We start from the raw sequence: 24,345 nt of genomic DNA on the forward strand, positions 1-24,345 counted from the left end.
TTGAAATATTATAGATCCAGATAATATAAATCAAAATTAAAAACTTCTATAAAACACAGACTACCACAATGAGACCTGTAAGAACTGTGTAGTATAATTTTTAAGGCAACATGCACTCATACTTTAACAGCAATTGCAAAAATGTGAAAAGATGAAAGTCCTTCATATTGTGTACAAAATATTTGTAGAAAGGTTGCCAGAAAACAAACAATAATTAATTAGGAAAAACTTATTTCATAAACTGTTTGACATCATTAGCTACTTCTCACGTATTTTATAGGAGGTATGCCTTTTCATATGAAGCGTACTGTATTTTCTTGGTTTTAACTATAAAGATAATGACTTAAAAGACTGTTAATTCACTAAACATTAAAATCACACACTTGAGCAATTGTGATAATTTTATTACAAGTTGTATTTATTTCAGGTAAGATAAATATACATTTTTCACTAAGGTTCCCAAGCATTCTAGATAGCCATCATCATTGTATTGTGCTCTGTTTTATTTTGTTGTGTTTTCTGCCAGCATTCTCTGCATCTTTACTTTATAATATGTGATTCTGTTTGTGAGGGTGATGAGAGAGGATGGGGATAGTAAGAGCTAAGCTGCCTACTTGCTCCAAAGTGTGTCACCTTTGAAGAATATAATTGAAAACAGAGCATGGGATGCCTAATCTCGTCCCTCAAAAGCATTTTAATTAATGTTCTTTCAGGGTAAAGAGAGCAAAGTGACCTGGTTACTAGAACACCTTTATTAAATTATAATACCACATTTGCCAAGCTAGAAAATCAAACCCCTTTTTAATACTGCTTGTATAGATGTAGGCAGTTGTCAATGACCATGTGGCATATAATTGAAAAAAGTTACATCATAAGGAACAAAGTGTTTGGAGAATTAATATTTAACTCACAATACTTTCCTTTTATTTCCAGTAAGAGTAATTCCCAAAATTAATCAGTAAGCATGTCAATTGAATTAATTGTGTTTTTAATCATTTTCACTTAACTAGTCAACAACGTTTAAGGAGATGTTAAATTAAGCCAAATCACATTGTGTGTGTGCAGAGAGTGGGGGAAAGGTTATGGAACCAATGTCTCTTGTAAAATATAGTCCCTCATTCATTTAAAAAATTCCCTGTAAGACAACGTGACACAACTACACACCTATTGTAATGGTGAGTCCAAAACACTGACAACACCAAGTGCTGGTGAGGATTTGGAGCAACAGGAACTCTCATCCATTGCCGATGAGAATGCAAACTGGTGCAGCCATTTTGGAAGACAGTTTGGTGATTTTGTACACAGCTAAACATAATCTTACATACAATCCAGTAATTATGCTCCTTAGGATAAGGATTTGAAAATGTTAAGTCCACACAGATACCTAAACATGGATGTTTACGGCAGCTTTACTCAAAATTGCCAAAACTTGGAAGCAATAAAGATGTCCTTCAGTAGGTAAGTGGATAAATAAACTGTGGTCCATGCAGACAGTGGAATGTTATTCAGTGATAAAAAGAAATGAGCTAACATGCCATGACACAAAGGAATCTTAAATGCATTGACTTCTCAGAAGCCAATCTGAGAAGTCTACATATTGTATACAATTCCAAATCTATGACAGTCTGGAAAAGGCAAAACTATGGAGACAGTAAAAAGGTCAGTGTTTGTCAGGGGTTAAGGAGGATGGAGAGATGAATAGGCAGAGAGCACAGAGGATCTTTAGGGCAGTGAAACTACTCTGTAGATACAGGTACACACATGTCATTATACATTTATTAAAACCCATGGAGTATATAACACCAAGAACCCTATGTACTAATGAACTCTATATTTTTGAGCACTTATCGTGTACTCAAAACTGATGGTGGTACTATCAGATATATAAAATGTAATTATCCTCAGTTCAATAGAGTCTTGGAGAAGCCTTGCCAATACACAGGTTTGACCATTTGAAAGTCAGAGTCAGAATGAGAAACACAAATCTCACAGGATATCACTTACATGTGGAATCTAAAAAAGGGTACACATGAACCTATTTACAAAACAGAAACAGAGTCACAGATGTAGAAAACAAACTTATGGTTACCAAGGGGGAAAGCGGGGGAGGGATAAATTGGGAGATTGGGATTGACATATACACACTGCTATATATAAAATAGGTAACCAACAATAACTGCTGTACAGCATGAGGAACTCTACTCAATACTCTGTAATGACCTATATGGGAACAGAATCTAAAAAAGAGCAGATATGTATATATGTATGACTGATTCACTTTGCTGTACAGCAGAAACTAACACAACATTATAAATCAAGTATACTCCGATAAAAATTAATTAGAAAAAACAAGTGAGAACTTGTGCACATAATAAGAATACAGAAATATCATGCATGTTTTGGCCATGTGGCATTATCAAACATGTTTTTTGTTTCACAAAATAGTTTAGTTGGAATAAAATTATGAATCTATTACTTAAATGAGAAAAAAAATTAAAAAAAAAAAAAAGAAAGTCAGAGATTCTGCTTTCTTCCAGGCCCCACAAGACCTGGTGGATTTTAACTGCCCTAGAATCACTCTGAGTCCAGAGTCAGCACAGCCCTGGAATCTGCATTCATAGGCAGGAGGATGGTATAGGTACCATCAGGTGGCGACCTCATTCATCTTGTCCTCAGTATCTAGAACAGGCACAGCAGAGGTGATCTCTTACTGGTCTCCAAGAGCACCAAGTGAGTCCAGAAGTTCTCTTTCCTTTCGCTGCCTAACGCCAGCAGGTGTCAGGTTTCTTTTCCTAACACCATCGGTTGATTAAGTATTGAGAAAGGAATCCTACCAAAGCAAACAAATCAACAAACTAAAATTTCTTAACTTCCTTCTTGAAATTATTCTTGGATGAGGCCATGATTTCTTAATATACATTGATGTTTATTTCTAAATATCTATTCTTTTTCATTAATTCTATTTTTTTATATTGATCCTTATTAAAAAGGTAGTAAACATTTAATATTTCCAAATCGTCATTTTGTTTTTACTCATTTTAACCTATTGTAATAGGACTTTTCCATTTATTCACTAAAATTTCCCTTTATTGTCATCAGTTACCTCCAACTTAAGGAATCTAATGAGCAGGTTTCATTTCTTATCTTATTTTCACTCTGAAACATTTAACCTTTCATCACACCCTCTTTCTTGAAAAGTTCTTTTCCCGTTAGCTTCCTCTTCAGTACTTATAGTTTTCTTGCTATTTCTCAGATACTCCTTTTCTTTTTCTCTCTCTCCCATTGCAAGTTCTTTTTTCTCTACCTGCAATTTAAGCAATGATATTGCCTGGAGTTTATTATTATATTTGTTTTTCACTTTCCAAATAATCCTTGGACAAATTTACTGAATCCATATATAAGTTGATTTTAAACTCAGTTCTGAAGATGAGAAAAGTAGAGAATAAAGGCTAAAAGAGATGTTGCCTGGCTGTAAAAATCACTGTGCTCCTTTCTAGCTCTGTAGTTTTGAACAAGTTATTTAATCTCTGTGTCTTAGTTCTTCATCTGTAAAATAATGGTAATTATAAGGTCTTTCTTGTTGGATTGTCATGAGAGTTAAGTGATTTAATACATAAAAAGTTCCTGGCACATAGAAAGCCTGCATTACAGGTAATCTATATATTAATAATAGATGTATCTATTTATTACTAAAAAAAATCTGTAACAGCGATTATTTAAAATCTTTAAATTCTACAAAGTGTTACATAATTTTAGGACTGTTTATTGCACATTTCCATAGAATGTGAATGCCTTAACTGCAATGCTTTTATTTTTGTTTTCTTTGGATTGCCAGCAACTACCTCAATACCTGGACTTGCCAGGGAATTTACAATTTGGGAAAAAGTATCTATAGAGAGAGCATGATGATGATTGTATTACTTGATTTGATCAAAATTAGAGTGTAACAACCTAAAATTGTATCTCCTCACACCAAATTTCAAATATTAGTTAAAAGGTGTTCAGCACTTAAATTCTATTTCCCATGTTCTCACCTGCTCATCATGGATAGACACAGGTCACTTCCCCCAGACTCCATCCTCCTTCCCATCAGTCAGATGAAAGGACAGGCAGGTCCAAGGTCAAATACAGAAATCCCAGGGAGGGCTGTTGGAATGGTTTTCTCCCTCTTCCTGCTGCACACACACACGCACACGTATTTGAAGGCTCCTCTTATGCATCTTTCACAGACACCAAAATTGTTACCTATCCCTCTGGACTTGATTACTTTTCCCTTTTGTCAGTGATTTCTGTTCTATTATGAAAACATATTATTATTCTTTACTGAGAACAGAATAGTGCAAAATTCACTTAATTTGTGGTACAAAGTTTACATCTTGTAAAAAATGAAGTTCTTGACAGGATTACTAAACACTAAAATTGCTGAAAAACTGAAGCCATTTCACTGTCTTTGAAAAACAAGATAGTCTCTCATCTCTCTGGAAGAGATTGTTTTCCATCTTGTCGGGAAAAGGAATGAGACCCCAACCCCATGCTTCTCAGACATATATTTTAAAATCTTTAGAAATATTGTAGACTCTGTCACAGCTTAACTGTCGAAATGAACTACAACTGTAAATTAGGTTTTTTCCTAAAAAATATATTGTGAAAATTCTCAGCTAATATAATGCCTACTTTTTCATTTATAAATTACATTACACATTGTATTTTCTGTATACATTTTATATCACATTTGCTATCAATAGTAAGCACATTTCATTTCAATGTGTTATAAAGACATCAACATGGAGACTGTTGTAAGAAAAATCCTTTGTAAAATAATGATGTCAAGATATTAGAGCAATTGCAGTTATTTTTGAAGATATTAAGCCAAGCAACAATTTCCATTAACTGTGAAGTTCCCAGTGTTCTGCTGGTTATTTTATGGGAGATACTGAAAATCTGTAATGTGTTGTTACTTCAGTAAGCTCATACTTTAGCTGTGGAAATGAAATTGACAGGTTAAGACTTCAAGATACAAAATGGAAACATATTTCATATTATACACCAAGACTCTAAACGGAGAAATAGATGAATATCAGAAAAATAAGTAAATAAACTTTTGTAAGAAAACAAATATGAGCTTAGCATCATTAAAAATAGAATCAAGAGGGCTTCCCTGGTGGCGCAGTGGTTGAGGGTCCGCCTGCCAATTCAGGGGACACGGGTTCGTGCCCCGGTCCGGGAAGATCCCGCGTGCCGCGGAGCGGCTGGGCCTGTGAGCCATGGCCGCTGAGCCTGCGCATCCGGAGCCTGTGGTCCGCAACGGGAGAGGCCCCAACAGTGAGAGGCCCGCGTACCGCAAAACAAAACAAAATAGAATCAAGAAAAAATGTAAATACACACAAATTTCTTCAAAACAAATCCAAATGTAAAAAATATATATATTTCCAATTAAAAACTTACTATTTTGGAGCCAGATATATATATCAGTTTAAGCACAAAATCCAGCACAATCTAACCCTTTGTTTGGGTGAGCCATTTCATCTCCCTGAACCTCATGTTCAAAACCTGTGAAATTATCACTATAGACATGTATAGTGAGGAGTTAAACTAAGGTAGTGTATTTAAACATTGGAACCAATTGAAGCTATCATGTTTTTCTATGTACATTCATAGAATCAATGACTTTGTCATCGAGAAAACACACAGTATTTGTGTTGTTATTGGATTTGATAGTAATGAAAATTTTCTATCCTCTCATGTAAATAGCCCATTCTTTTTTCCTTGTACAAGTAGTAAAGTATGCAAGTAGAAACATAAATATTATGTACAAAGTATGCTATCTACTAGATATCAGCTTAAAACATTAATAAAATAAATGATTCCTTTCTAATATTGTTTTGAAAATAACTTAGTCCTTTTGTTACAGGAGATAACTGCGAGGCCACTGAATACAGCAAGATGAAAAGCATGATTTTAGATTTACAAAATCAAAAATATGTTACACAGGACAATGAAAACCCTAACGGTGATGACATATTTCGGAAGAAGTTGCTGGTGGATCAAATGTTTAAATATTTTGACGCCGACAGTAATGGACTTGTAGACATCAATGAACTAACTCAGGTAAGATTAATGACTAAATTAACAAGCTAATTTAAGTATAGCATATGCGATATATTTATATTTGTGTGAATTTATGCTATATAAATAAAAATATTTTTATTCATATAATTTGACTATAGACATAAAATATTTTTAAGAGAAAAATTTGACTACTCTATCAGCAGTATTAATTTTAAGTAATATTTGTATGATGTTGTACAATTTAAAAGAGATACCTACTTTTGACCGGTTTCTATACCTTAAATACCTAAAGGAATTGCCAGTTCTCTCTTATAGAATTTATAAAATATCTCCAGATATATTCTGGAGCTTTTGTAATGTTTAATTTTCTATCAGTCAATGGAAGCTTGTTTATCTGGTATTCAAGAGCATTACTGAACAGTACATCTATAACATATTGTAAATAAGTGATTTAAGAAGGTATTCAATTATTGACCTACTCCAGTACTTTTTTAATTATCAAAGATCAGGTATATTAAATCTGATTTTAATATTATGTCAACATTATTAAATTTCATTTCTTTGAAAATTGCCACCAAAATGATACATATAGACAAATTGTTATTAAAGAGAAGAGAATATTTTAATAGACAAAAGGTCTTTATGTGAGCCATTTTGGAAAATTAGAAATATTTTAATGTGTGTGTTACTGAGACAGACTGCTGAAGGAAATTGAAATGCCCAGATTTAAGAACCTAAATTACTTGTGAATAGTGACGGAAATGTAAAATGATGGACATAAAATTTCTCCACAAATATATATAGGTTTTTAGGGAGCAAAGGAGAGAATAAGCCACTCCAGGGCGACTAGGAAATTGGTGATAGCCCTGAGGAGTGTTGCTGAGTCCATGGTAATTCCTATAGTGGATCTTAAGGTGGATTTTGCTGCTGTGCTTAACAGGAAATATAGTTTTCAAGAAAAAAATTCAATTGTCTATTTCCACAACATCATGCCATTCACATTTCATATTTAATTTTATGGCTTACTTAAAAAAATCCAACAATGTGGAATATCGGTCTTATTATGCAAGTATTTCAAGTTTTAGGATAGTGTAACTTAGTTTAGAGACTTCACGTCAAAGTGACCTTGTGAGCAAATTGACTTGTCATTCTAGGTAATTAAAAAACACACCGTTTTCATTATCTTCTTTAATTCAGCTTACATTTAATGAGTAGTTACTAAGTCCCAGGCCCTGGGATTCAAGGAATGAAATTCTGGAATTTTAAGGTAAAGTTAGACAACTTTTAATTAAGATATTCATGTTGTCATACATGTCATAATTTATTTTTCAAGAATGAAACTGTTTAGAATTTTACATTTCTAGTAATGACGTAATTCAGTTAAAATGAATTTATAATTAAGGTATGTCACTTGGATCTATGCATGTCTGACATATTCAAATATATTGTGTTTTTGGTTTCTTACTTTTTAATTTTATAATAGTTTTTAGTTTTCATTAACATGTCTACACTTCTTTAACCAGTGGTTGGGTGTGACACATGATCTGACCAAATCTAGGACCCACTTCTGAGTCCAAAGAGAAAATTGCTCATCACTGGAAAATGGCATTGACATCACTCACCTATAATTGTTTCAAGTTTCTGCTACATCCAAGTTTATATTAGTTTCCTAGGGTGGCCATAACAAAGTACCGCCAACTGGGTGGCTCAGACAACCTCTCTGTCAGTTCTGGAGGCTCAGCGTCTGAGATGGAGGTGTTGGCAGGGCTATGCTCTATCTGAAGCCTCTTGCGGGGGAGAGTCTTTTCTTGCCTCTCTCAGCTTCTGGTAGTGCCAGGCATTCCTTGGCTTGTAGGTGCATCACTCTAGTCCCTTCCTCTGCAGTCAAATAGCTTCTCTCTGTGTATTTGTTTTCACATCATTTTGTCCCTTCTTCAAAGATACCAGTCATATTGGACTGAAGGTCCACCCTACTCTAGAAGGACCACATCTTACAGTATCTAATTACATCTTCAATGACCCTATTTCCAAAAAAGTTTACATTCTGAAGTCCTCAGGGTTAAGACTTGAACATATCTTTGGGGAGGACAGAGCACAACCCATAATAAAGTCATCTGCTACAACGTTTAGTTTTGTTCTTCCTGTTACCTTTGATTTGGATTTGCTTTTGCATCTGAAAAGTGCCCTTCCAATTCATCTGAAAGTTATCATGTGAGAGCAGAAAGGATCTTCAGAATCCTGTTTATATGTTGACCATCCACAAGGTACAGGCAAGGAAGGATCTGGGGAGGTAATACTTACTAACCCCTGAAGACATGCCCCAGTCCTTCCTTCAGCTTTATAGAGTGGAAATGTTAGCGTCTCATCTGTCAGCAATCAGCTATGAAAAAACCAGAAGGTTGTAACTGACGCCGTGGAAAAGATATAATACATTTCTAGCTCTTACGAGCATAAATATTGTTTTTGACTTGTGTCTTTTTAGGTTACAGGTGCTTTTAAGGAACTTGTATTCCAAGTATTATAATATTAAAGTCAATAATATATATGACTTTAAAAATCAGCTTGGAAACATATAATATCCTCATTTAATATCAAGTTTCAAAATAATTTAAATTAAAAGAGTAAAAGGGAAAAGGATCTTAATGGTGTCTGCTAATAATTTACAAGCTATTATTAGCAGAAATGTAATCTGTAATTCCAAGATACTGCCAATGGCAAGTAAAAATTAATGAACGTAATTTGGCTTTGAGGTTTTATAAATTCAGCATAAAAGCTGGCTGCCCGTGTTCTGTTCATACTCCACATAATGAATATATATTCTAAAGCTTCTCTTGCAGATTTTCAAGTAAATTAGAAACTAGAGGTAGTTGAGAGAAGAAAGAGATAATAAAAAGCAATAGTTAAAGGGGGTAAGATCTATAGTATCACAGTTTAAGAACTTTGATTATAGAACCTGGACTCATATCTACTACTTAATTCCTGTGCAACCTTTAGCAAATGACCCAAACTCTCTGTGTCCCAACTTCCCTTTCTACATATCAACAATGATAATAACACCTAGTATGTAAGCTGGATGTGATATTGATATTATTTTGAAAATGTAGACTTCTTAGAAACATAACTAGCACATAGAAAACATGATATAATTGTTAGCTCTAATTAAATTTTCCAATCTAAGTTTCCTGTGCATACCGTGGAGGATAATGGAAATATAAAGAGGGCACACATGCTTGAGTTAGTGGATGAGCAACTGATCAATATTTCCATCCAGTTCATCCTTTGCATTTTTTAAAAAATGTATTTATTTATTTATTTATGGCTGTGTTGGGTCTTCGTTTCTGTGCATGGGCTTTCTCTAGTTGTGGCAAGCGGGGGCCACTGTTCATCACGGTGCGCACGCCTCTCACTATCGCGGCCTCTGTTGTTGCGGAGCACAGGCTCAGTAATTATGGCTCACGGGCCCAGTTGCTCCGCAGCATGTGGAATCTTCCCAGACCAGGGCTTGAACCCGTGTCCCCTGCATTGGCAGGCAGATTCTCAACCACTACGCCACCAGGGAAGCCCTGCATTTTTTAATGTTTACAATCAGCTGATAGGTGAGAACAAATCGGCCATTATAACCCAGAAATCTATGTACACGTTATTAAATATGCAAGCATTTTAATACCAATTTTCACAATGAAAAAATGTTTCTTACAAAAGAAGAAAAATAGTTTGGTTATTCCAAGAAATTAGGAAAAATAAATGGTAGCATGTTTTATTTATTTATTCATTATTTATTTTTCTCACATCATTTGAAGTACTCATCTGCTTATCTCACATAGCTAGTATGAATGTTGTTAAATCCTGAGTTCTAGGCTAGAGACAAGTACATGGCATCATTCTGCAACCACTGTGGTGGTGGGCATTTTTCTCCAGAGTATATAGTGCCCCTGTCTTTACAGATATGATGTTAAATTGAACTAAACTTTAAATAAGTATCATATATATTTTGTTTTTAAGATGCTGATATATATTATACTAAAATATCCTTACCTGTCAAACTGTAAAATACCTAGTTTTGTGCAGTTTTTTCTTGCCCATAAAACCAAGTTATAAGAAATAATTGAAAGCAATATCTTGATTAAGACAGACATAGATGTGTTATGAAAGAAACAATATGCTTTAATTGACTATATTTTACAATTTAAATATTTTAAAAATATATAAGTCCTCAGTTAGTATCGTACAGTAACTGAGTAATGATAATAGTAGTAGTAATTGTAATAATACTATTACGTTTCTATAATCCAGATGTCTGTCATTCCCTTTGCATTTCTTTTTGAGCTACACACACACACACAATCCATTTGCAAAAAGCAATATGTACTCGGTTGAATGACTGAAGATGTATAGGGTGGTAGAGGATGGGATTATATCACATATTACACAAATCACACATTGAAATCCAGTTTAGATGAAGCACTTTGTACACTTCTCCTTTCCTTGTGCTCTGTCCAGATCATGCCTTGCATTTTCTGTACCACAGATGCAAGACCCAAGTCTATCTCTCAGTTTCAACTCCTTAATTTTCCCTGGGGCTCCAAATTCCTTATCACTCAAAACAATATAGTTCTGTTTTATTTATATTCTCCCCCTAAATGTGTATAACCAAATACATCACTTTCAGTAGTTGCCAACATCTATGTGCCTTTCTTAAAAACTAATGGCAAGTTATAGAATATAATAACACCAACATCAAAAACCGATCTGTGCAAGAGGGAGGAGATATGGGGATATATGTATACATATAGCTGATTCACTTTGTTATACAGCAGAAACTAACACACCACTGTAAAGCAATTATACTCCAATAAAGGTGTTAAAAAAATAAAGCAATATCTGGCACAGTCTTTCCTTTGGCAAATAAGTCTTCAATCCCTGAGACTAGTAGAAATTCTTATCTTCTGTCTTCTGCCTTATTTTTTATACCCTCAGAACCAAGCGAAATCCCACCTCTCTCTCTTTCCTCAAGTGTGTATGATGTCCATTTTCACCCTTGGTGAGGATTTTTGCCTTCCTGAGGGACATGGAGTTGGATGACAGGGGAGAGTGTGGGAGCATTTGTACAGGAACAGAACAGTTCCTCACTCTCTCCTCTCCCATATACGTGTCTTAATTACTATATGACAAAGGTAATATTTCAATCACATTTAAAGTATTTGTTGAGCATTTTTGTTTTAAGATGTCTCTTCTCTCTTTATTGACAACGGGTAAATGGACATTTAATTTACTTTGGTCTAGGCAGCCCTGTATCTTTTCTTAAATCTGTGCTATACTGCCTGGGTCCTATTCAGAATGAGGTAGTAGAACTGAGTGGTCTCAGCCAGTAACCGGTTTTATGCACTAAAGGCAAAATCAAATTTTCTGGCTCTTTCCAAAGACCAGGCTGACGGTGTGAAACTTTGCATCTCTTAGCAGGGAGACAATCCTCTGCATCTACCTCTGGCACTTTCTATCTCTCTTTCCAGTTTTATTTATCTTTAGATAAGTTATCGTCATCTGAGATTCTGTATAGTGTACAAGCATGTCTCAGAGATATTGCAGTTTGGTTCCAGACTACCACAGTATTGCAATAAAGCAAGTCACATAATTTTTGTTTGTTTGTTTCCTAGTGCATATAAAAGTTATTTTTATACTACACAGTACTTTATTAAGTGTGCAGTAGCATTATGCCTAAAAAAACAATGTACTTACCTGAGTTAAAAAGATACTTTGCAAATGAAACTGTGACTGGCCTCCTAGACTAAAGTTTCAACATAAGATACTTCAATGGCAGTATATTCAGTGAGTCTGGCCTTGTCAAGAATCTCTAGTTCAGATGTAACACATGCATTCTGAGGAAGCTACAGTGGGAAGTCTTTGGAACCAGAGCCAGACGGTAAATGATATAAATGTCCTACAAGTTTGGTTCCCCAGCACCAGAGTGCTTAATGTATTACTACTATTTTGTTTTATTCTTTCTTTCCCCCAGTCACACATTCAGCTCGTTAAGGCTATCAGAACTCCAAATATCTGAAGCAATTTTCCCAGGCTGGTTAAAAGGTCTATAGGAAGGTATCTTCTGCATTTGGAACACCCCAGAGTGTGCCAATGCTCCCATCAGGAAACAAAGGAGAGAAAAAGTTACTAGGAAGCATGTCTTAAGTAGGCTATTTCATTGCCCAAAAATGGACTAAATGAGGAAAACGTGTATTTAAAATATGGAAGAATGAGGGAGTCAATCACCTCTCTCCTGTGCGTGGGCATGGCCAAGCGTCTGTGAACAAGGATTTTTATAAAAAGCTCACTAGCCAGGACCATGCACTTTCCTAAAGCACATTCATTAAAACAGCATATCCAGCTGGAGTTTTATAATCATGATCAAATCAAGTTCAAGATCAAATCAAAAGCAAGCTAGTCTTATGTCAAAACCAGTTTCAAGGAAAAAAGTAGGAGTCTGTTCTCTGGGTCTATACATGATTTAACTTGAGTGAAATATTAGAACAGAAATAAATATGAGACATACAGTACAATGATGAAAGCTTCTCCCCCAACTTTCTGTTCCATCGTTTCACAAACAGGTACGTGACTAAAAGTCACTAAAAATAGTATTAAAATATCTGACCAAATCCTGGTGTCACTGCATCCTAAAAATTACCGCAGTCCTGGCACTGCAGGTCTTTAGGAAGAGTATAGTGAGGTAAGATCAAACACACTGCCCCTCCGCCACCTGGGAAAAGTCACTTCCCATTGTCCAACAAATAACAGATGGAGAGTGGCTGAGAGCGCCGTTGCTTTCTAAACAGAAAAGCAGTACTTGTTTCCCCATTAGGCTTATAGGAGAGATAGCTTCAGCCATTAGATAGTTTTGTTAATCCCTCCAGCTGGACTGTGCTAAAGCCTAGGGCTTTAATTGTCACTATTGACAATATCCATTTATATGGAAAGCAGATAAATCATTCACTTTCCTCCCCTTCTAAGGCAGCAAATGCCAGCTTAGCCAATGAAATTTGAATCCAGTAAACAAGAAGAGAGAACACATGATGTGTAAAAGTCGTATTTAGCAGTGCAGGTGCTGTCATTGCATGTCACCACTCAGGTGGCTACAGGAGGGGCTGGAGCTTCTAGTGATCCATCGGCTAAGCTCCATCCTCAGCGCTGTCTCTGCAGCTCATCCAAGCGCAGGCATAACAACTTCTAACTTACGGATGTTCCATAAAAGGTTAAAAATAGCTCTTTAGGGCTTCCCTGGTGGCGCGGTGGTTGAGAGTCCGCCTGCCGATGCAGGGGATGCGGGTTCGTGCCCTGGTCTGGGAGGATCCCACGTGCCGCGGAGCGGCTGGGCCCGTGAGCCATGGCTGCTGAGCCTGCGCGTCCGGAGCCTGTGCCCCGCAACGGGAGAGGCCACAACGGTGAGAGGCCCGCGTAACGCAAAAAAAAAAAAAAAAAAAAAAAAATAGCTCTTTAGTAATTCCTATCAACAATCTGCCATTGCTGTGACAAAGCTTGAATCATCCCGGTCTACCAAAAGAAATAATAAAGCATCATGAATATACAGCTATAACGTGCACAAGCTGGTGTGGAAATCTGCATGAATTATTATAATGAGAAGCACGTTAAATAAAAATCATTATTTTTAACTTTGATTAGGTCTGAATGTATACTGTATGTCTTGCACTTGACGATATGTGTGTGTATAAGCATATACATGTTTTTATAAGTCTGCACAACAACCAGGAGAGATAGAGGTTACTATCTTTAATTTCTAATTGAGAAAAGGTTGAGTGACTTGCCAGATATTCTAGAACTATTAAGTGTCCTTGGCATGGTCTGAACCCAGAGCTGGCTGACTTCAGAGTCTGTGTTTCCTGATTGCACCAACTTAAAAAAAAAAAAAACACGGGGAAGCAAAGCTCCAAGCCATATGAACCACTCCCTCTGTGGACAAATATGAAAGACCGTGGACACAGCTATGCAGCTACCCAGAATGAAAAGGAATGTTTGAAAAATCTTGGAGACCTCTTTTACCAGACAGGCTATATCTGTCTGGTAAAAAACAGAGTATAAAAAAGCTGCCCCATGGGACAGAGCACAGAGTAGAAAAGCAGTCTGGTGATTTTCCTCACCCCTGCTTGGGTAGGTTTCCATCATCAATTGGTGCATTAATTCTATCTGGCTCCTGGAAACAGTCATTTGTTGAATAGCTCCTTTGTGACCCAGGGAGTTAATTCAGAATACCAAATGCCTTCATTTCCAGCTGGAGAGGAGTTCAGGCAGAAGAGAAAAAAAATACTAACTTCATTTTTTACAAATAATAGGAAGATGAAAGTTGGACCAAATTTCCTCACTATTTTTGTTGGAGAAGAACTGTTCTATTTTGACATGGGTCACTGAGACATTGGAGGAAATTTTCATGTGCAGGCATTTCCTTGAGTCAATATAAGTGGAGCAAAGGAAATGACTGAAATACAAAAATGTCCTTTTAGTGTTCAGATTTTCTGGGTCCTACTGGGAGGTTTCTGTATTAGAAAATTTAGGCTAAATTCTAAGTACATATCTTAACGTCAAAGCAACTAAGTCAAATTTTTAAGTATATCTTTGAAACAGTTGAAAATAAATGTCCAGTAACTGAAAACCCAGGTTTCTCATAGGTTCAGTTCTTTGCCCAACTACAGACTTAAATTACCTATTAAGTGACTTACATATAATTAATTATACTATAGAAATGTTAAGACAGATATAATTGCCTGAATTTAATTTTCTTGTCAGGTGATAAAACAGGAAGAACTTGGCAAGGACCCTTCTGATTGCACTTTGTATGATCTACTGAAATATGATGATTTTAACTCAGACAAGCACCTGGCTCTTGAAGAATTTTATAGAACATTCCGTGAGTATAAGATTCATTCTCTAATTCCTCTTTGTTCTTTTTTCTGTTTCTTTACCCAATATGGTGTGTTTGCTTGACCTCAAAGTACAGACTGTTTCTTAAGAGAAGTATATAATTGAGATAATTTAAGTGTGTGGCTGTATTGAAACGAATGTAAAAGCTAAGGGAGTTATAATTCTAAAATGCAGAGCTGGAAATGTTTGATAACTATTGATTCTAGTTTAAGATATTAATTCCACAGTGATGCTTCCAAGGTTATTTTTAGAGTAGGAACAGCACTTCACTGTCACCATATATCAAAAACAATTATTTACATAATGACAATTTTTTTATTTTATAGAAAAACCAAAGTTGATTAATAGATAAAGTTTGCATATATGTTAACAACAATAATTAGCATAAGAATTGAAAATTATATTTATGTTAAGATATTTTGGAATCAATTATATATGTTTAAAATGCTTAAAGACTTCTTAAAATTGAGTATACTTTATAGAGCAAAGTTGTAAAGATGATTTGGTTAAGAAAGTGTATGACAGGTTATTCATTAAAAATAATTCAAAGAAAAAAGAGTAAGAGGCAAAAAACAGAAGGGAAAGTTTGGAGCTGTGTGTAAAAGAAAGAGAAAAAAAAATCATTAAATTAACTGGTTGGTATTTGAAAATCACCAAGTAATGAAAGTTAAGTGAGATTTTAGATTGATAGATAGATGATAGATAGATGGATAATCTTCAATATTTTTATATGCACTCACATATATAGGACTTTCCAAATATATACATATGTATATATTTCTTTTTTCCAAAAAGGCAGGAAATAGGATATGTACTTGGTATAAAAAGATCCTTTTTTTTTTTTTTGCGGTACGCGGGCCTCTCACTGCTGTGGCCTCTCCCGTTGCGGAGCACAGGCTCCGGATGTGCAGGCTCAGCAGCCATGGCTCACAGGCCCAGCCGCTCCGCGACATGTGGGATCCTCGCAGACCGGGGCACGAACCCGTGTTCCCTGCATCGGCAGGCGGACTCTCAACCACTGTGCCACCAGGGAAGCCCAAAAGATCCTTTTTGAGTTATGCCTCTGTCATCCATCAGTTAGTTGTCTGATATTGGAAAAATTACTTAAATCTCTGAAAATTCATATAAATGAGGATAGTAATTACCACATGATCATTTTATATTAAAACACTGAATTATATTTTATGTAATATTTGAAACTAGCAAAGTAATAAATGTGAAATAGCTGCTTGTTACAAAGCTTTAAGGCAAGATGTCAGTATGCTCTTCAGATTTAATTAAACTGCATTTCCACTTTAAATTGCAAGCAGAATACAGATGGGATATCTCGGTAAACACTTAATCCTTTAAAGTGTGTCACAAGGCTAGAAAACTTTTCAAAGATAACAAGAAAGCAGCATTATCATTCAATGATTATATGAAGAAACTGAAACACAGAGAAGTTAAGAACCAAGTGGCTGAGTTTATTATCAGACCTATGCCAAACCAGTTAAGAAGTCTATGTGTTTGCCACTAAACTTCACTCTGTAGTAGGCATTGTTCTGTGTGCTTAGGATGACAGGAATATTATGGTTTATCAGGAAAAATTGTTTACATTAGATTATATTGTATACTATCATGTAAGATACAAGGGGATAAATGTCATAGGAAGGCCTACATAAAATATAAAGTGAACTAAGAATATAACCTCCAGCACTGGGAATCAAGGAGAGTTTATGAAAGTAGTAACAATTGAATGGGTCTTCAGGATGAGTGGATTTGGACTTTAGGGGATGAGAGATGGAAGATGGACAAAGAGAAGAGTGTCAGGGAGGAAGAAATTTTCCTCTACCCTTCTGGGTCCTTTTGGCTGGTCTAAGAATCAAGTTCACATAAGGCAGATTAGCAGGAGAAAATCAAAATTTAATAACGTGTATACATGGGAGAGACCCAAGAAAACTGGGTAACTCACCAAAATGGCTGAAACCCTCACCTTAAATACCATTTTCAGCTAAAGACAAAAGAGGATGTTGAGGTAGGGGTTTTGTGCTTCAAAGGGGAGGAAAGCAACACACATGGAGATGGAAAAACAAGTGTTTGGTAAATGAATGTTCTCTTAGCCCTGCACAAACAGTGGGACACAGAGAGTAATTTTAAGAAGCAGACTTTGCTGAGTTCCTTTCTGTCCACACCCCCAGTTCATACTATGGTAACCTGTGGTGATAGCTCCCTTCCTGGAAGAGGTCCTCTATCCTCTTTCTTCAAGGCAGTTGGGGGAGGGTTGAAGTTACTTTCCAAGTCTTTTGGGCTTTGATTGTTTTCAGCTTGAAATAATATTAATACCAAAGAGACATTTGGGGGTGGCAGTTTTGCTCTCCTACATCAGCATAAATAAAATCTCTACTGCATGATACACCAGAGTATTTATAGAAACTAGTCCAACCGGAAGATCTCTTCCAGGTCTGAAAGTCTATGGAAATATATCAATTATCATTACTATTTTACTAACTTATTTTATTAAACAGGCAGTCTAACCTACCAACTCCTATCCCCCACTCCCATAATATGAAGATACATGGATGTGGCTAAATAAAAGTAGTTGAAATCTATAGCAGTAGCAGAAAATATTTTTAATGGTATACAAACTATCAAGCATCAATAAGAATTAAATTGTATGTTTACGTAGGATTTTTATTCAAAATATTGTTAATGGTGGAATAGTGGAGCTAGAAACTAATAAATACAATGAAAATAAAGTGTGAGTAATATGTTATTTTTATGGTAACACAGCAAAGACTGAATAATGATCCCTGGCAATATCAGTACAAAAGAATCTTCCCTAGAATACTGCTGCCTGCACCTATCAAGGGGAAAATGATGCTGTGTTTGGGATACGATTTGATATTGCTAAGGAAGGCAAGGTAGATCAGTATGTTGTAAAGATAAATAAAATTTGCAATTCAGAAATCTGAATCATCAATACAAACTTCAATAGAGACATAGTGAAACGTTGTTTTTAAAGGAGCTACAGTGTACTACAAACTATTGAATTTGGAGAGAAGACAATCTATATGATTCTGTTAACAACTGGAAGGTAGTATGGTAGCAATTTTATTGAAATTATTTATAGTAAATGCAATGAAGTTTAATGAAGATTGTAATGATTCTGCCATTCTGTCAAAATTATGTATTATGCAAAAGGTCTACATTTTTAATATTTTGAATCATAAAGTGATATTTGATAACAAAAGCACTTGGCAATCAGCAATCATATTATGAGGTTTTATCTTTTTGAATACTCACAAAACTTTTCCTTAACTATGATAAAATGATGTTAACATAATCGTTTAGAAAAAGTAATATTTTTAAGTAATGCTGGAATTATCTGGGGTGTCTTAATATTCATTGTGGTCTCACCAAGCAGTTTTCTGCAATATATTTTCAGCGTTTCACCATTATTAAACAGGGTATCAAGCTCTCGAATGACCCTTTGGAGAGAGCAACACTAACTTGTTTGGATTGCCTGTATCAGCAAGATGTGTTTATACTTATATGTGAATAGGAAACATACGTCTATTTCTTTCTCTCCTTCTGTTAAAATACTTCACCACTAAACCCACCTCGGTTTTGTGAAGTTTAGTGACAGGTGTTGTATAATGACATGATTTTAGAAAGTTACTCTATTATAAAATATTAGTATCATGAATAAAAAAATATAACAATTGTGAAAAGGCAATCTATTTTAAAATTATGTATTAAGTACCTATGTGTATAGACTGCTGTGACAGTTAAAGCAACTTGAAAAGATAAGTTTCCTTTCCTTTAGAATGCATCATCTCAGACAGACAATGATAAAAAGGACAGATATAGTAAGGATAAAAAGTAATCAGTTTTTCCACCCAGAATTCATTCCCCCAGAGAGTTTCTAAAAAGAAAGCCCAGAAAACTAAAAAGTCCCTAAATGAATAGAACCTAGAAAAATAAACTAAGGCCAGAGAAGTTAAGAAACTTGTCTTTATCCAGTCTTTATTTACTGGTAGATACAAAGATAAACAGATTTCTTGAGTTCCAGTTTATTATTCTTTCTGCCACCACACAACATGGAAGAAAGTAAAGGGTACTTTGCAAACAGGAAAAGGTTAATGGTAAAGAAAAAAGAACCAGCACATTATCAACTGTTATTACATGATTAGGGTATTATTTTAGTAGTTATAACGTTTTCCATAAAATAGTATTTTTTTTTCATTTTGGGTAAGATGAATTATTTTATTATTTTACAATAAGCATCAGATAACATTCTTAATTTTTCTCCAGAATTTTTGACGTTATTCAAAAATCCCTTGATTTTTACTAGGATATTTAAAATAAATCGTCACTGCAAGTGTCAAATATCTTAAATCATGCCTTGTTTGATTAACAAACTTGGAAATCTATGCAATGGGATCCAATAAATCTTAAGTGAGATCAGACATAGTTTTGAATATTTAAAAGAAATACTAGGGCTTCCCTGGTGGCGCAGTGGTTGAGAGTCCGCCTGCTGATGCAGGGGACACGGGTTCGTGCCCTGGTCGGTCCGGGAAGATCCCACATGCCGCGGAGCGGCTGGGCGCGTGAGCCATGGCCGCTGAGCCTGCGCGTCCGGAGCCTGTGCTCCGCAACGGGAGAGGCCACAACAGTGACGCCCGAGTACCTAAAAAATAAGAAATACTAAATCCTCTCGTCAGATGGTGGACACCCTGCACGCTTGCATTTTGTTGCCTTGATAGTAAAGTGTATAGATTTTTCAGTGCAAAGAGTACTTAGAATTAAAAACAAATTAATAGTGTCATTATTAACTACAAGGACTTGTATTAAAATACAGAGATTCAGCGTTTTATTTTCTTCCAACTCAAAATTAAAATACAATATTTGATTAAGTTTGACATGTCTGGAACTCTATATTTTTGCTTCAGATTTGTAGGTAAATGCAAGTGATTTGCCGTTAGACAAGATGACCATACACAAAACTGAGACATTTAATTTCAGAAGTGATGTTCAAATAAATGTTTATATTTATTTATTTTTGCAAATTCAATTAAGATGATAAAGTGTTATTATATGGCTCTTAATTTTAGGAATTAATTGTTTTCATTTGGACTTTCTAGATAACCCAAAATGGTGTAAATGTCTATCCAGAGAAAAGATATTTTGTAAATGCTTTCCATGTACATAATTTCCTGAGTTAAACTATAAAGTACTTTGACTTAAAATTACATGAAGTGAGGAGTCTGTGTAACTCTGATAGATTCTTGAAATCCTATTAAATTATGAGTTGTAGTTCCCCAAACCATAAACATACACTTTAAGATGTGTTCTAGTGATTCAAGATCTAATGTCACCCTTAAATAAATCTTTATCAATTCAAAATGATCTCTATGTGTGGAAAGATCCAAGGAAGATGTTTTTCTACTATGCATAAAATAATTAGGTTTTTGCAAGCATAATGCATCAATTGTGAGCATTTATATTGAAACTAACTGTACAATATCTGTCTCTCCTTTCTTAAAAAGAATAATTAAGACTCTAAAATTCTAAAATATTAAAAAACATGGAACAGTTATTTTAAATCACCTAACTCTTCATGATTATATTCAAAATGTCATCTCTCTTTATATGAAAGAACTCTTAATGGAATATAAATTTGATAACGACATTATAAGGAAAAGATATTTATTTTTCTGGGAAATCACAATTGCTATAATAAAATGTTAATTATCGGAATCATCTAATAAGAAGAGCAATAAAATGTGAGTATTATATTAACATTCATTGACATTAGATCATTAGTATATGAAAGTCCTTTATTTGAGAAAAATAGCAGAATTTAGTGACTGGAATTAAGACTGTTGCTGTATGTTAAGGTGAGGGAGGCAGGAGGAGCAGTAGCAGTAATGCAAGAAGGTGTCCATATTTGGAAAATCACTTATAAGCAGAATCATCTCGATTTGATGAGTGATTACATACACATGGGAGGAAGAGGGTAAGGTCAAGGATAATGTCCAATTTTCTGCTTGCAAACAAAGGTGAACAATGATGCTACTCATTAAAGTAGGAAACATGGGAAGAGAAGGAAGTGTGGGGAGTATATTAAGTTAAATTTTAGACATATTGGCATATTCAAATATAAACTTTTGGATGGAGAATATGGTGGTCTAGAGTCAGGTGGGAGCTCTGGGGCACAAATAGAGACATAGAGCATGCAGTCAAAATTTGATACTCTGGCAAGGAGTGGGGTATCTAAGGTGAGTATGTGAAGATAGAAGAGATGGGCAGAACAGCAGTAGGAAACTAAAAGTAAACAACAGCAAAACTTAGAGAGATAGGACGAAAGGCAAAGGAGTACACCATCATAAAATTTTAATAAGGAATTGTTTCCAAGGCTGGGTTCAAAACAAGTTACCAATTTGTTGGTAACTTTGGTCACAGCACTTTCAGCAGAGATGTAGGGGTAGAAGCAAAAGTGCTGGTGGTTGAGAAGTTGGATATAAAAAAAAAAATGAAAAAAAATGTTGAGCAAAAAAGAGCGCATAATATACATCAAGTATATATGTAGTTAAAATCCAAATTAGGTAAAACTCATTGTGATTTTAGTAGTTAATATGAATGGTTGCCTTTGGGGGAGTGGAGGGCGTGCAGTGGGAACACAAGGCAAGAGAAGGGCTTCTATGGTGCTGGCAATGTTCTACTTTTCATCCAGATAAAAAATCCCACACTGATTTGGGAAATGCTGCATTGGATGAACTGCTATAGAATAACCCCAAACTGGATCATTGTAGCATAAAATCTTGCAGCAAGTTTAGTTGACTGGTCCACTGGGGAAATCATTCTTTTGTTACATGCTTTGAATGCAAAGTTAGTTTACATGTGTGTATGAATACAATCCTCTATGTTGGAGTGTGTAGATATGCACTAATCGTTGGGTACATAGAGCACCACTTGCTTACAGATGGTTGTAGTGTATGTTATTTTTGATGTGTCTGGGTTCTTTCCCTAATAGAAAAATACTGTGCAAAACATGATTGTTGAGATCCAACTTATAGACATAGATTCCAAAAGGACAGTTTTCTGGTTCTTAAAAAAAAAAAAATTGCTTGTATACCCCACATGTTAATAAAAAGACAACCGGGAGTCTGACATCTTCCAAGGTGGTGGAGCCAGGGCACTTCAGAGCATTCCCGCAGTCCGTTGAGCCCTCAGAAGTTGCCTCCGCTGGCTGACACCTCAGCCTTTGCCCTGCGCGCTGGTCTCGGGCTTCATGGAAGTGAAAACAAGCCAAGAGTAAAACAAAACCAGTACAAATCCCCAAGTCAAAACAGCTACAGTCAAATTCAAGGAAAGCAAAGTTGTGTGGCTGACATGGTCTCGGTACTCCAGCTGGCTGTCAGGCCTGAGCCTTGGAGGTGGGAGAGCAGAGTACAGGAAACTGGACCATGAGAGACCTCCCAGCTCCACATAATATCAGTTGGTGAGAGCTCTCCCAGAGATCTCTGTCTCAACACTAAGACCCAGCTCCACTCAGTGACCAGCAAGCTCCAGTGCTGGACACCCCATGCCAAACAACTAGGAAGACAAGAACACAACCCCAAACATTAGCAGAGAGGCTGCCTAAAAACATACTAAGTTCACAGACAACCCGAAACACACCACCGGACACGGTCCTGCTCACCAGAAAGATAAGATCCAGCCTTATCCACCAGAACACAGGCACCACTACTCTCCACCAGGAAGCCTACACAAGCCACTGACCCAACTTTACCCACCAGGGGCAGACACCAAAAAGAAAACGGAAACTACAAACCTGCAGCCTGTGAAAAGGAGACCCCAAACACAGTAAGTTAAGCTAAATGAGAAGACAGAGAAACACACAGCAGATGGAGGAGCAAGGTAAAAACCCACCAGACCAAACATATGAAGAGGAAATAGGCAGTCTACATGAAAAATAATTCAGAGTAATGATAGTAAAGATGATCCAAAATCTTGGAAATAGAATGGAGAAAATACAAGAAATGTTTAACGAGGACCTAGAAGAACTAAAGATTAAACAAACAATGATGAACAACACAATAAATGAAATTAAAAATTCTCTAAAAGGAATCAATAGCAGAATAACTGAGGCAGAAGAACGGATAAGTGACCTGGAAGATAAAATAGTAGAAATAACTACTGCAGAGCAGAATAAAGAAAAAAGAATGAAAAAAATTGAGGACAGTCTCAGAGACCTCTGGGATAACATTAAATGCACCAACGTTTGAATTATAGGGGTCCCAGAGGAAGAAGAAAAACAGAAAGGGACTAAGAAAATATTTGAAGAGATTATAGTTGATAACTTCCATAATATGGGAAAAGAAATAGTCAATCAAGTCCAGGAAGTGCAGAGAGTCCCATACAGGATAAATCCAAGGAGAAACACATCAAAACACATATTAATCAAATTATCAAAAATTAAATACAAAAAAAAATATTAAAAGCAGAAAGGGGAAAAACAAATAACAAACTAGGGAGTCCCCATAAAGTTAACAGCTGATCTTTCAGAAGAAACTCTGCAAGCCAGAAGGGAGTGGCAGGACATATTTAAGTGATGAAAGGAAAAAAACTACAAATAAGACTACTCTGCACAGCAAGGTTCTCATTCAGATTTGTTGGAGAAATTAAAACCTTTACAGAGAAGCAAAAGCTAAGATAATTTAGCACCACCAAACCAGCTTTACAGCAAATGCTAAAGGAACTTCTCTAGGCATGAAACACAAGAGGAGGAAAAGACCTAAAATAACAAACCCAAAACAATTAAGAACATGATAATAGGAAAACACATATCAATAATTACCTTAAATGTAAATGGATTAAATGCTTCAACCAAAAGACATAGAGTGGCTGAATGAATACAAAAACAAGACCCGTATATATGCTGTCTACAAGAGACCCACGTCAGACCTAGGGACACGTACAGACTGAAAGTGAGGGGATGGAAAAAGATATTCCATGCAAATGGAAATCAAAAGAAAGCTAGAGTAGCAATTCTCATAACAGAAAAAATAGACTTTAAAATAAAGACTATTACAAGAGACAAAGAAGGACACTACATAATGATCAAGGGATCATTTCAAGAAGAAGATATAACAATTGTAAATATTTATGCACCCAACATAGGAGCACCTGAATACATAAGGCAAATACTAACAGCCATAAAACGGGAAATCGACAGTAACACATTCATAGTAGGGGACTTTAACACCCCACCTGACTTTCACCAATGGACAGATCATCCAAAATGAAAATAAATGAGGAAACTCAAGCTTTCAATGATACATTAAACAAAATGGACTTACTTGATAC

General features: G+C 35.6%; 1 protein-coding gene across 4 annotated transcripts in view; it reads left to right on the plus strand.

The window, feature by feature from the left end:
* The window catches only part of FSTL5 (follistatin like 5), a 670,505-nt gene that overhangs the window by 346,646 nt on the left and 299,514 nt on the right, over positions 1-24,345 (plus strand). For all 4 annotated transcript variants that reach the window (XM_030865721.3, XM_060299861.2, XM_030865720.3 and 1 more), the window contains exons 5-6: positions 5,912-6,108; positions 14,860-14,980. In XM_030865721.3, coding sequence (XP_030721581.1) covers positions 5,912-6,108; positions 14,860-14,980 — 318 coding nt within the window. The remainder of the gene's footprint in view (positions 1-5,911; positions 6,109-14,859; positions 14,981-24,345) is intronic.

Source organism: Globicephala melas, chromosome 5 (genome assembly GCF_963455315.2).
Source record: "Globicephala melas chromosome 5, mGloMel1.2, whole genome shotgun sequence".
Lineage (NCBI taxonomy): Eukaryota > Metazoa > Chordata > Mammalia > Artiodactyla > Delphinidae > Globicephala > Globicephala melas.